Source organism: Macaca fascicularis, chromosome 3 (genome assembly GCF_037993035.2).
Source record: "Macaca fascicularis isolate 582-1 chromosome 3, T2T-MFA8v1.1".
In the NCBI taxonomy this organism is placed as follows: Eukaryota; Metazoa; Chordata; class Mammalia; order Primates; family Cercopithecidae; genus Macaca; species Macaca fascicularis.
The window spans coordinates 48605525-48619804 of NC_088377.1; the positions used below are offsets into that span (position 1 = coordinate 48605525).

General features: G+C 47.7%; 1 protein-coding gene across 1 annotated transcript; it reads right to left on the reverse strand.

Annotated features, from left to right (window-relative positions):
• Nucleotides 1-4336: 4336 nt before the first annotated feature.
• On the reverse strand, nucleotides 4337-13544 carry AZGP1 (alpha-2-glycoprotein 1, zinc-binding). The gene is made up of 4 exons (XM_005549167.5): nucleotides 13458-13544; nucleotides 9567-9827; nucleotides 5768-6043; nucleotides 4337-4892 (listed from the first exon to the last, which is right to left on the reverse strand). The coding sequence occupies exons 1-4, from the start codon at nucleotides 13531-13533 to the stop codon at nucleotides 4609-4611; spliced, it is 897 nt and encodes a 298-aa protein (XP_005549224.1). The 5' UTR covers nucleotides 13534-13544; the 3' UTR covers nucleotides 4337-4608.
• Nucleotides 13545-14280: the final 736 nt, after the last annotated feature.

The window sequence follows — 14280 nt, forward strand, 5'->3', positions numbered from 1 at the left end:
CGAGGAGATGATATTACTCCCAATATCGCAAGGAGTCTACACCCCCTTGTGATTTTGTTCGTAATCTCCAGGAAGGGAGATGATATTATTCCCAATATGGTAAACACCCTGTGTGTACACCGTCTGTGATATTGTTAGTAATATCCAGGAGGGGAGAGAACGATTTTACTCCCAATATCGCAGGGGATGTACATCCCCTTTGATATTGTTCATAATATCCAGGGGGAGAGAGGATGATAAAACTGCTTATATCACAGGGGGTGTACACCCGACTATGATAGTGTTCGTAATATCCAGGAGAGGGTGAAATAATATTACTCCTCATATCGCAAAGTGTGTAGACTCCCCTTGATATTGTTCATTATATCCAGGAGAAAAGAGGATGATATTACTCCCCATGTTACAGAAGGTGTACATCCCTCTGTGATATTATCGTAATATCCAGAAAGGGAGAAGATAATATTACTTTCCATATCACAAAGGGAGTACAGGCTCCTGTGATATTATTTGTAATATCCTGTGGGGAGGGGATAATATTACTTCCCATATCGCAGGGGGTGTACCCTTCCCTGTGATACTATTTGTGATATCCAGGGGAGGAGGAAGGTAATATTACTCCCCGTATCGCACCCTGTAACACCCCCTTGTGATGTTGTTTGTAATATCCAGGGGGAGAGATGATATTGATCCCCATATTGCAGGAGGTGTACACCCCCCTGTGATACTGTTCATAATATTTAATGGAAGAGAGGATGATATTACTCCTTACATAGCATGGGGTGTACGCCCTTCTGTGATATTATTTGTAATATCCAGAGAGAGAGAGGATATTACTTCCCATGTCGCAGGGTGTGTAACCCCTCTATGATATTGTTTGTAATATCCAGAAGGGGAAAAAATGACATTACTCCCCACATCACAGAGGGTGCACACACCCCTGGGACATTGTCCGTAATATTCAGGAAGGGAAAGGAAGGTATTACTCCCCATATTGCGGTGGGAATACATCCTCCTGTGATATTGTTCGTAATATCCGGGGGAGGGAGAAGATGACATTACTCCCCATATGGCAGGGGGTGTACACCCCCCTTGTAATATTGTTCGAAACATCCAGAAGGGGAGAGGATGATATTATTCCACATATCGCAACAAGGTATACATTCCCTTGTGATATTGTTCGTAATATCCGGGGGGGGTGAAGAGGATGCTATCGCCTCTCTGTGATATTGTTCGTAGTATCCAGAAAGGGAGAGGATGATATTACTTCCCATATCGCAGGATGTGCACACCCCTCTGTAATATCGTTTGTAATATCCAGGGGAGGAGAGGATGACATTAATCCAAATATCGCAGGGGGTGTACACCCCCCTGTGATATTGTTCAAAATATCCAGCGGGGAGAGGATAACATTAATTTCAATATCGTAAACATCCTGTGTGTACACTCCCCTGTGATATTGTTCATAATATCCAGGGGGGGAGAGGATATATTACACCCAATATCGCAGGGAGTGTACACAACCCTGTGATACTGTTCGTAAAATCAAGGGTGGGAGGGTATGATACTACTTCCAACATCACAGGCGGTGTACACTCCCTGTGATATTCTTCCTAATATCCAGGGGGGATAGGATGATATTACTTCCAATATCGCAGGGGGTGAACACCCCCCCTGTGATACTGTTTGTAATATCCAGAGGGGGAGAGGATAATATTACTTCCCATATCACAGGGTGTGTACACCCCCCCCATGATATTGTGTACACCCCCCCGTGATATTGTTCCTAATATACAGGGGCAAAAAGGATGATATGACTCCCAATATCACAAAGGGTGTACACACTTCCTTTTGATATTGTTCCTAATACCGAGAAGGGGAGAGCATGATATTACTCCCAATGTCGCAGGGGATGTACACACGCCCCCGCAGTGATACTGTTTCTGACATCCATGGGGAAAGAGGATGTTATCACTTCCAATATAGCAGGGGGTGTACACTTCCTCTGTTATATTTTTTCTAATATCCAGCGGGGCAGAGGATAATGTTACTCCCAATGTCACAGAGGTGTCCACCCCCCACTGTGATATTGTTCCTAATATCCAGGGGAAATGAGGATGATATTGCTCCCAATATCGCAGAAGGTGTATTCCTGTCTGTAATATTTTTTTCTAATATCCAGGAGGGAAGAAAATGATACTACTCCCAAAATTTCAGGTTGTGTACATCCCCTCGTGATATTGTTCCTAATATTCAAAGCAGGAGAGGACGATATGACTCTCAACCTGGCAGGGTTTGTGCACCCCCACTGTGATATTGTTCCTAATATTTAGACTGAGAGAGGATGATATTATTCCCAATATCGCTGCAAGTTTACACTCCAGAGTGATACTGTTCCTAATATCCAGCGTGGGGAAGGATGATGTTACTCCCAATATCATCAAAGTTGTACACCCTCCCCCCACTGTGATATTATTCCTAATATCCAGTTGGGAAGAGGATGATATTTCTCCCAATATCACAGGGGGTGTACACTCCCCTCTGACACTGTTCCTAATACCCGGGGGAGGAGAGGATGATATTACCCTAATATCACAGGGGTTGTACACGGCAACTTTGATATTGTTTTTAATATCCAGGGGCAGAGAGAATGATATTACTCCTGATGTTGAAGGAGGTTACACCCATTCTGTAATACTGTTCTTAATATCCAGGGGCAGAGAGGATGATATTGCTCCCAATATCACAAGGGGTGTACACCCACCCTGTGATACTGTTCCTAATATTGAGGAATGGAGAGGATGACATTACTCCCAATACCGCAGGGAGTGTACAGCCCCCCTGTGCTATTGTTTGTAATATCCAGAGGGGGTGAGGATGGTATTACTCTCAATATCGCAGAGGATGTACACCCCCTTGTGATATCGTTTGTAACATCCAGGGAGGGAAAGGATGATATTACTCCCAATATCCACCAGAAGAGAAGATGATATTACTCCCAGTATCAGACAGGGTGTACATTCCCCTGTGATACTGTTTTTAAGATTTAGGGGAGGAGAAGATGATATTACTCCCAATATCGCAGGGGATGGAAACCCCCGTAATATTGTTGGTAATATTTGGCCCTAAATGTTATTAAAAGAGTTGGGCATGGTGGCTCACACCTGTCATCCCAGCACCTTGGGAGGCCGAGATGGGAGGATAACTTGAGGTCAGGAGTTCGATACCAGCCTGGTCAACAAGGTAAAACCCCATCTCCACTAAAAATACAAAAATTGCCTGGGTGCGGTGGCTCACACCTGTAATCCCAGCACTCTGGGAGGCCGAGGCGGGCAGATCACGAGGTCAGGAGATCGAGACCATCCTGGCTAACACAGTGAAACCCCGTCTCTACTAAAAATACAAAAAATTAGCCGGGGGTGGTGGCGGACTCCTGTGGTCCCACCTACTCGGGAGGCTGAGCCAGGAGAATGGTGTGAACCCAGGAGGTGGAGCTTGCAGTGAGTGGAGATCACGCCACTGCACTCCAGCCTGGGCGACAGAGCAAGACTCTGCCTCAAAAAAAAAAAAAAAATTTAACCTCCAAATTTGGACTTTCCTGAAAGATAAGATGATTAACCCAGAATTCTGCAGGCTGGGAATGACTCTGTTAAGGACCTCAGCTTGGAGGATGAATTTTGGAATAATATAGAGTGGGAGGCTGAGCATAGGACATAAAGGAAGTTCTTGTCACACAGGAAGGAAAAGCACAGACACAGGCGGGTGAGACTTCATGAGAAGGTCAGGGTGAGAGCTCTGCTGTGTCTTTTGGGGTTGAAACCTGTGCATGACAGTTGGTGACTCAGTTAAGGAAACTCACTCCCAGGGACTCTACTCGGAAGGAGTCTGAGAACCTCAGGGCCAATTCCTGCTTCTTTGAGTTGTGCCCTGGGGAGCTGAGAGGTTTCAAATAAGCTCTGGCTATTTGGACCAAGACCAACATTGTGTGGAAATATGCAATAGCTGACGTGGAGGGGTCTCCCAGGAAGCCAAGGAGTATGGGGAAACTGAGGCACAGAAGAGGTTTGGGTTTGTGTGAAAGCTTGAAGAGTTCTAGCGCCTCACAGCCAGAGAGGCCATGGCCACACCTATGTACGTCAGCACAGGACGCCTGAACAGTCCCCAAGGGAAAGGGGGTTCAGACCACACTTGGGATTGCCCAGGTCAAAGTGCCCAGGAACCATGGCCTCCAGGGGAAACCAAGAGTTTCAGATGAACCCAGTGCTTGAGGGCAGAACCAATGAGAAAATCTAGTCACATTTCTACAGCACATCACCGTTAAAAATAGCATTCTCTGTTATGTTAGGCAAGGAGGGATGATTATTTATTAACTTCTACAGATTAGACAATGGGGTGGGGGTGGGCTCAAGGTGAGATGATTTTTTGGGTCCAGGTCAGCTCAGGACAGGCATCCCAGTCTTCGGTCTCCAAATCCACCTCCTGTCTGTCTCCCCGCGCTGCTCCTCAGGCCTGTGGATCCATTGACGGTGATTTCTGTGGTTCAGCTCCCACATCAGGCAGGAAGGGCAGCTACTGGGGCTGAGATCCCACATTGCCTCCAGCTCTTGCTTCCTACCTGGCCTCCCCGGGCACCACCAGGGGCTGGGCCAGGCTGCTGTGCTGCACATAGCAGGAGTAGGGGGCTGTGTCCTGCGGGGGCACAGCCACCACCACCCAGGACTGGTAAGTGCCATTTTCATTGTGAAGAACCTCTCCCCGTAGCTCAGGCTCCTGCACCTTGCCATCCCGAGTCCAGTGCACATCAATTTTCCCTGGGTAGAAGTCGTAGGCCAGGCACTTGAGTTTCTTCTTTTCCCCTGGGGCCTGGTGGCTGGTGACCACCACAGAGGGAGGATCTGTGGAGGGAGAGAGCGTGACACCGCAGGCTTGAGGTCGACTTCTCCTGGCCCAGGTCTCTTCCCACCCCCACCCTTGGCTGTCAGCGATCAGCAGAGCTCTAAGCTCTGTTCCTGCCCACCCCACCCCACCCCCGGCCCCAGGACACGTTCCAGAATATCAGGGAAGGCTGACGCTTTCCCTCTTGCCCAGTCCCCCCCCACCCATGTATTAACTCTGACGGCAATAAGTTGTGAATGCTCCGTGCACTTCTCCACGTTTTCCCACTTCTCAGTGGGCTTTGGAGTTCTCCTCTCCCCCAGTCTCAGTCCAGCTGCACGGTTCAGCCCATGCCTCTATCCAGCAACCGCTTCCCTGCAGCACTGCACAATCCTGAGTCTCACTACGTCTCCAATCCAAGTCTCAGCTTGCAGCCATCAGTCCCGCTCACACTGGCTCGCTCTTGTCCTTCCGGGGCTGACATTTTACACACCTCCCTTCTCTCCACCACCCAGATGGGAGGCATCATTGTAGAGAGAAACAACGATGGGATTTGGAATCTGAAATCTGGAATTTGAGTCCCAGCTCTGCATCTTACAGTGTTAACCTCACCTCTCTGATCTCAAGCTCCTTGTCTGTCAATTGGAGATGATTTGGGGACACCCATCAAGAAAGAATAGCCTTCCTAGCCCATTCTGAGTGAAATTTTGAGATGTTCTTTTTGGACCACAAATTACATCATCCCAGAGAAGGAATGAATCCTAAAAGATGAAAGCTGGGGGCCTGAGGGACATCCAGGAACAAATGAGACCGGACTAAGATGTTGCCTGAGCTCCTAGCCTGAGATCATCTTTTATTCTGGGCTCAGTACTGGGGAGCAGGAAGCAGTGAGTACCTTGCCGGTCCAGGATATTTTTGCTGTATTTCAGGTATTTCCGCAGAGTCTCAGGGCACTCCTCCTCCAGGTATGCCTTGGCCCGCTGCACATAGACTGGTTCTGCCTCCCACTTCTGCTTGGTGTTCTGGGCTGCTGGGTCCAAGGCGACCCAGGCTGGGATTTCTTTGTTGAATTCGATGTAGTCCTTTCCATCGTAGTAATACTTCCAGAATGATCCACTGCTTCTGTTATTCTCAATCTCACAACCGAACCTTCCATGCAAGTTGTGAGACCCTGAAAACTCCCCCGACCCCACAGAGAGACAGTCAGCCTGGTGCGAAATTTATCGAAATAACTCTTAGTCCTGCACACTGGGCATCCCAAAAGAAATAAAGGTTTTTGCAATTCAAGCATGCAATCCCTTTATCAAGACAAATAGGTTATTATTCCAATATATACAGCAGACAGAGAGGGGCTAACTCAGTTTGGTTTGGCATTTCAGGTTTGTCTCAGATGAGATATGTTCCTGCTTAAGAGAACTACAGGCTGGGTGCTGTGGCTCATGCCTGTAATCCCAGCACTTTGAGAAGCTGAAGCGAGTGGATCGCTTGAGCCCAGGAGTTCAAGACCAGCCGGAGTGACATGGCAAAATTCCACCACTAAAAAAATTTTAAAATTAGCGCAGCATGGTGGTGCAATGCCTGTAGCCCCAGCTACTCAGGAGGCTGAGGTGGGAGGATCACGTCAACCTGGGAAGTCAAGGCTGCAATGAGTCGAAAATCACACTACTGCATTTCAGCCTGGGTGACAGAGTGAGACCCTATCTCAAAAAAAAAAAAAACCACTGGGCTCAGTGGCTCACACTTGTAATCCCAGCACTTTGAGAGGCCGAGGAGGACAGATCACCTTAGGTCATGAGTTCGAGACCAGCCCCACCAACATGGTGAAACCCCATCTCTACTAAAAATATAAAATTAGGCTGGGTGCAGTGGCTCACACCTGTAATCCCAGCACTTCGAGAGGCTGAGGCCAGAGGATCACCTGAGGTCAGGAGTTTGAGACCAGCCTGGCCAACATGGTAAGACCTCGCCTCTACTAAAAATACAAAAATGTGCTGGGTGTGCTGGCACACACCTGTAATCCCAGCTACTCGGGAGGCTGAGGCAGGAGAATCACTTGAACCTGTGGGACAGAAGTTGTAATGAGTTGAGATGGTGCCATTGTACATCAGCCTGAATGACAGAACAAGACTTTGTCTCAAAAAAAAAAAAAAAAAAGACAAAATTAACCAGGCGTAGTGACACATGCCTGTAGTGACACATGCCTGTAGCCTGTAGTCCCAGTTACTCAGGAGGCTGAGGCAGAAGAATCGCTTGAACCCAGGAGGCAAAGGTTGCAGTGAGCCAAGATCGCGTCATTGCACTTCAACCTGGGCAACAAGAGCAAAACTCCGTCTCAGAAAAAAAAAAAAAAAAAAAGAGCTACAGAATATAGATAGATTTCTATCTCTTCTACAGCATCTCTTCTAAGGAGAATTATTTGTTTTAATTTATGCTGAGTCCTGAGGAAGCTGTCACAACCACACCAAAGTGTACTTCCAAATTGGCTAGAAATTATTTGTGATTTCATATGAGAAAGGAAGACTCTCCTTTTCTCTCAGTTCTAGGAAGAGTTCATATCATCACCTAAGTAACCCTAATCTGATCACTTCTTTCTTCCTTTCTGGTGTTTGATATCTTTTTTTTTTTTTTTTTTGAGACAGAGTCTCGCTCTGTCGCCCAGGCTGGAGTGCAGTGGCCGGATCTCAGCTCACTGCAAGCTCCGCCTCCCAGGTTCACACCATTCTCCTGCCTCAGCCTCCCGAGTAGCTGGGACTACAGGCACCCGCCACCTGGCTTGGCTAGTTTTTTGTATTTTTTAGTGGAGACGGTGTTTGATATCTGTATTCCAAATCTCTAAAGTCCCAACCTTCTTGCCCATTAGCCACAACTCTCAGAAATGTATCTCCTTAGGGTGGGGGACACAGCCTCTTCATTCTGATTTTAAAAGCAGGTGTTTACCCAGACTGGTTAGTGCTGTTGGCACAGACACTGACAGCTCTCAAGCTGTCTGGGCTCACGACCCGGGTCTCTCCCCGCCCCCACCTGGTGTGCTGCCTGAACCAGAGCCAGTCACCTCCCTGGGCCTCTATTTCCTCACCTCTGAAACGGCAATGCCAAGAGCGCTGTTTCAGGGGACTATTCTGAGCATTATATATGCTCATAGATGGGCCTGGCACAAAGTAAGTGCTCAGTAAATGTCAGTTACTCCTATTTCCTTTTTTTGTTTTTTGTTTTTAGATGACATTTCGTTCTTGTCATCCCGGCTGGAGTGCAATGGTAGGATTTCAGCTCACTGTAACCTCTGCCTCCCGGGTTCAAGCAATTCTCCTGCCTCAGCCTCCTGAGTAGCTGGGACCACAGATGTGCGCCACCATGCCAGGCTATTTTTGTATTATTAGTAGAGATGGGGTATCACCATGTTGGCCAGGGTAGTCTCGAACTCCTGACCTCAGGTGATCCACCTGTCTCAGCCTCCCAAAGTGCTGGGATTACAGGTGTGAGGCACTGAGCCCTGCCTAATATTATTTTCTAATACCTTGTATTCATCTCTTCATCCTCCTTCCTCATAATTATCCACTTTGCCATTTCTATTCCTGTCCATCAAAGCTTCTCCCAGTGTCTTTTCTGGTCACCTGTGCCCCCTCCTCTCCTATTGCTGACACACAGCCCGGGCCATTTTCCTTACCAAGACCTCCCACCCCACATCCTTCAAACGTCTGCCTATCTCTTTCTTGCCTCCTTTTGGAAACCTTCAGATCCCATGTAGCACCTTGGGCATTTTTGTACTTAGAAGCCCACCTTTTGACACCCACTCTATGATAATTTAACACCAGCAGTTCACCAGGCCAGAGGTTGGCTGCCTTGGGGCTAGCAGTGTGGTTTAGCAGAAAAAGTGCTGGGCCGGGGGCACAGGGACCATCTCTGCGCGGGCTCTGCCACCAGCTCCTCCAACCACAGTGCAGGTGGCCCTTCCTGGGTCTGCATCTTACGGTGAGGAGAAACTTTAGGGCTGCAGGAAACTAACAGCCCGCGGTTTTGAATCCAGCACTTCCTGAGCCCTCAGCATAGGCTACAGTCTGTGCCGCATGCTTTTCTCTGTTCTTTCCACAAATTTCAATTGAGCCAATATTGGCTGCACCCTGTCCTAGGCAATGCAGCTGCAAGGGAGATTAGGACAGACTGTGACATCCTTCACAGAATAGACATAGTTAAATATTACAAACTTGTTTGGAGGTAGGTCTCAGTGCTCCAATGTTTGCAGATTTCGACCAGATATTTTGGGAACGTTTCATTGTCAACAGCTGGGACTGGCAGAGCCACCAGGTGAACCCAGGTCTGAGTGACTTTGAGAGTGGCTCACTCTCCAGGCAACCTCCCTGGACAGGGGTGAGTCTGATGCCTTCTCACGGGGGGATCAGCCTCTGATGCATAAGTTGTGGAGGTGAGAGGTCAGAGGTGCCTGGATAGGAAGTGACTCTGCCATCACTTCCTGTGTGAGCTGAGGCCTGGGATGAGGATGGGGCAATCAATGGGAAAGTGGGGAGCACCTGTGCTGTGGTGTGGGCGGGATGTGGACATGTCTGCATTTCTGCTGTGTCTTCTGTTCCTTCTCTGGGATTGGGACTATTTCCATCCTGCTAACCCCTTGCCACTCACACTTGGGGGGCTGCCTCTTGGGTTAGACCTTCCTCCCCCATGGTTTGTTGTTTACTGACCATTACTGTCGTTGTAATACTCCACGATGTCATTCAGGGTCTCCATAAAGATGTCCTCCCTGGCCTTCTGAAGTTGGCTGTCCTGCTTCCAATCTTCCATTCCTTCCACCTGTCTCCAGAGTCCCACAGGCTGAGACTTCCTGTCTTTACTGTTGTATCTAAAGAACTGGAGGTCATTGAGTGAGCCAAGGGCCTGAAACTGGGGGATGTCTTCAACAAGCTTGGACAGCCCAGTGTAGATATAGGTCAGAGAGTAACGACCTGCAAAAGAAAAGACAGTTGAGGTCCATGCAAGGGTCCCACTGTGGGGCTGCACAGGGCTAGGAGGGGAGGCCTGCCCACTGGCCTCTTCCTCCATAGCTCTTTCTCCTGTCATTAACCTTACACCACTGGAGGCTCACTCAAATGAATATGCTCTCCTTTCATGCTAAGGATGATATTTCAGAGACCATCCTGTGTCTTCACTACATTGTTTCCCCTGCTTGGCACATAAGAAGATAACATTACTCAGCCTCCTCGAAGATACATTGGGACCATGTGACTGAGTTTTGTCAAAAGAGAATGTGAGCAGAAGTGATGTCTTTCTTCTGGTCCAAGACCCTACCAGCTGGCTTGTCGCTTTTGTTTCTCATCTCTTGAGGTAACAACTTTGAAGGCCACAGGATAATATGAAAGAGTCTCAGTATGCAATTAGCCTGGATCCCTGAGTCACCCCATGGAGGAATGGAACCTTGCCCAATGTGCATGGAATCTGACATGCGTTAGAAATTAACATTTCTAGGCTGGGCTCCATAGCTCATGCCTGTAATCCCAGGACTTTGGGAGGCCAAGGCAGGAGGATTACTTGAAATCGGGAGTTGAAGACCAGCCTGGCCAACATGGTGAAACCCCATCTCTACTAAAAATACAAAAATTAGCTGGGTGTGGTGGTGTGGGTCTGTAATCCTAGTTACGTGGGAGGCTGAGGCAGGAAAATCACTTGAACTGGAGAGGCAAAGGTTGCAGCAAGCAAAGATCATGCCACTGCGCTCCAGCCTTGACGACAGAGTGAGATTCCATCTCAAAAAAACAAATTAACATTTCTAGCTTAACCTGACAAATACATATAGTTAGAAAGGGTAGAAAGGAGAATTTACTAGAAAATTCAAGAAATGACCCAGACTGAATTAGCACAGCATAAGACTAGGATGGAGCTCAGAATTCCTGGGGTTATACCTTACATTTTGGTACAAGGTGGAATCTGGGAGAGAGGGACATTTCCATAATAGTTCCATAATTATTTTATGATACAATTTATACAGGTGCTAATAATGTTGGAGGTCATATGGCAGAATCCTAGTTCAATTACTAAAATTATTCTTGCTCATGAGTTTCTAAATGTGATTAACCTTTAAATCAGTAGACCTTACAATTGAATTCATAGACATAGAGGGTAGAAGGATGGTTACCAAAGGCTGGGAAGAATAGTGGCAGGGGTGGGGGAAATTGGGAGGATGGTTAATAGGTATAAAAAAAAAGTTAGAAAACTATTTGATAGCACAACAAGGTGACTCTAGTCAATAATAATTTAGCTGGGGCCAGGTGTGGTGGCTCATGCCTATAATTCCAACACTTTGGGAGGCTGAGGGGCATGGGTCACTTGAGGTCAGGAGTTCGAAAACAGCCTGGCCAACATGGTGAAACCCCATCTGTACTAAAAATACATAAATTAGCCGGGAGTGGTGGCAAACGCCTGTAGTCCCAGCGACTCAGAAGGCTGAGGCAGGAGAATCGCTTAAACTCGGGAGGCAGAGGTTGTAGTGAGCCAAGATTGCACCATGGCATTCCAGCCTGGGCAACTCTGTCACCAAAAAAAAAAAAAAAAAAAAAGAATGAGTAAGACCTACTATTTGATAGCACAACAGGGTGACTATAGTCAATAATAATTTAATTGGGGCCAGGTGCGGTGGCTCATGCCTGTAATTCCAGCACTCTGGGAGGCTGAAGTGAGTGGATCACTTGAGGTCAAGAGGTCAAGACCAGTCTGGCCAACATGGTGAAACCCCATCTCTATTAAAAATACATAAGTTAGCCATGTGGCAGTGCACACCCGAGGCAGGATAATTGCTTGAACCCAACAGGCGGAGGTTGCAGTGAGCCAAGACCACGCCACTGCACTCCAGCCTGGATGATAGAACAAGATTCCGTCTCAAAATAATAATAATAATAATCGTAATTTAATTGTACACTTTAAAATAACCAAAAGAGAGGCCCGGTACAGTGGCTCATGCCTGTAATCCCAGCACTTAGGGAGACCAAGGCAGGCACATCACGAGGTCAGGAGATCAAGACCAGCCTAGGCAGCATGGTGAAACCCGTCTCTACTAAAAACACAAAAAAATTAGCCAGGTATGGTGGTGGGTGCCTGTAGTCCCAGCTACTTGGGAGGCTGAAGCAGGAGAATAGCTTGAACCTGGGAGGCAGAGGTTGCAGTGAGCCAAGATCGTGCCACTGCACTCCAGCCTGCACGGCAGACTGAGACTCTGTCTCAAAAATAAATAATCAAATAAATTTTTAAAATAAAATAACCAAAAGAGTATAACTGGATTGTCTGTAACACCAAGGATAAAAGCTTGAGGGGATGGATACCTCATTCTCGATGATGTCATTATTTCACACTGCATGCCTGAATCAAAATGTTTCATGTACCCCATAAATATATACGCATACTATGCACCCACAATTTTTTTAATTTACAAAAAAATCAGTAGACCTTGAGTAAAGTGGATTATTCTCCATAGTGGTGGGCCTCATCCAATCAGTTGAAGACCTTAAGAGAAAAAGCCTCGGAGGTCTGCTAAAGAAGAAAGAATTCTGCCTACAATCTGCCCTCAGACTCAAGACTAAGACATCAACTCTTTCCTGGGTCTCCAGCCTGCTGGCCTGCTCTGAAGATTTAGGACTTGTTACTCCTCCCAATAGTGTCAGTCAATTTCTTAAATAAATCTCTATTCTCACTCTCTCTCTCTCTCTTTTGCATACATATAATGTAAATCTCTTCTTGTGTGTGTGTATGCGTGTGTATACAGCATATGCATGTATGTGTATGTACGTATATATGTATATGTGTACAACCTATTAGTTCTGTTTCTCTGGAGAACCTTGAATAATTCAGATTTTGGTGCAGAATGGGATTAACATTCCAAAGTGATTGTTATACAACGAACATGAAACACCTTTTCTGACAATTTGTAAATGTCACCAATTTTAAACTTACACAACTGAAAAGCCATTTGCTTCCATGTCTTTATCCTGCACATTCTCATGCCACAAACAGCCTCCTTCCCCTGTCCTAGAAGTGACTCTTGATCTCCCCAAGCTCCCACTGCCTTCTCTTCCGGCCACTCGCCTTCCAGACCTACTGCAGCTGTGTCTGAGTGTGGGTTGAGGGCACGGGTTTCCTTCTAGCACCATCCCTCCAGCCGACCTGCCTTCCCACTTTCCCCTTGGGGTTACTCTCTCTTTCCAACAGCGTCAGGCAGGTGTACCCAGCCACCGGAAGGAGGGAAGGAACAGGAGCAGAAGCAGCTCCAGGCGCACGGTTCCTGCTCCGTCCTGGCTGTCTGACCCCAAGCAGGTCGCTTGGTCTTTGGAGTCTTTGTTTTCACTGTAAACTAAGGATTTTAGATTCAGATTCCTGAAGGTCTTATTTCGGGTGAGGGCAGAGGCTCCCTGAATGCTTGTGGAAGTGTATGAGCTGAGTGAGTTGACAGCCTTGGGCACCCTTTCCTGCCATACGCCAGGGAATCCCAGCGCATCCAGCCCTTCTCCCAGCCAGGTGTGAGGAAGGTGTCCTGTTCCTCACCTTCTTCCAGTCCCCTCCAGCACCCATCCCTTGCTTTCCACACTCACCATCTTGGGTCTCCTGGGGGACAGCAGGACCCAGAAACAGCAGCAGAGACAGCAGGACAGGCACCATTCTTACCATCGTGTCTGCTTGGAGGGTTCTGGGCAGGAGGCACAGGTATTATCCTGGGTCCTGGGGCCCTGCCCAGGGGAGGTGAATCTACAGGCCAATGGGAGTGCCAGGACGGGCTCCTCCCCTAATAGAGAAAAGAAAAAAAACACATGATACATAAGCTAGGCTGGGCAGAGGTTGTGATGAATGAGTCTACACACACGTTATACAAATTCAGAACTGAGACAGTTGATCTCTGGACTGAGGCTTTGTGGGTGCCTGGGGCAGAAGAATGCAAATGGGTGGGGGGTATGTGTGATGGGTGGCAGGTGTCTGGGATGTGTCACCCTTCCAGTCTATTATGACACCCTCTGGAATCACTTGGGTGTTGTCAAACCAGACTTCATCCCTGCCTTCTGGAAAAACTCTCAACATGTCCAGGATACGGACCTGGTTAGTCCCCAGCTGGGGCGGGACCCTCACTCTCCCTCACCCGATCCTGCCAGAGCTGTCTGGAGGACATTCCCATTCCCATCTCTCCCTTCTTCCTTTCGGTGCCTGTGGAACCCCAGCCTTCCATGATCAAAGGAGAAATAGCCGCATCCTCCTTTTGCAGCCTCCCTGGCAATAGAACGAGCAGGTGTGCACGGGGTTTATGCTCAGCAAGTCGAAGCTACTACCATGGATATCAGGTCAAGTGTCTGGGAAACAAAGAGGCAGGTGCAGTGGACAATGCCTTCTGGTGGTCTTGACAGTGGTCGCAACTGCCTGCTCCTG

Bases quoted from the DNA above. Each gene is read 5' to 3' on its own strand.
- AZGP1 (XM_005549167.5), bottom strand. From the start codon at position 13,533: ATGGTAAGAATGGTGCCTGTCCTGCTGTCTCTGCTGCTGTTTCTGGGT. The intron at 9,828-13,457 runs GTGAGTGTGGAA...TTTCTTTTGCAG, and splicing joins CCCCCAGGAGACCCAAGATG to GTCGTTACTCTCTGACCTAT. The intron at 6,044-9,566 runs GTCAGTAAACAA...GGGAGTTTTCAG, and splicing joins GTATTACAACGACAGTAATG to GGTCTCACAACTTGCATGGA.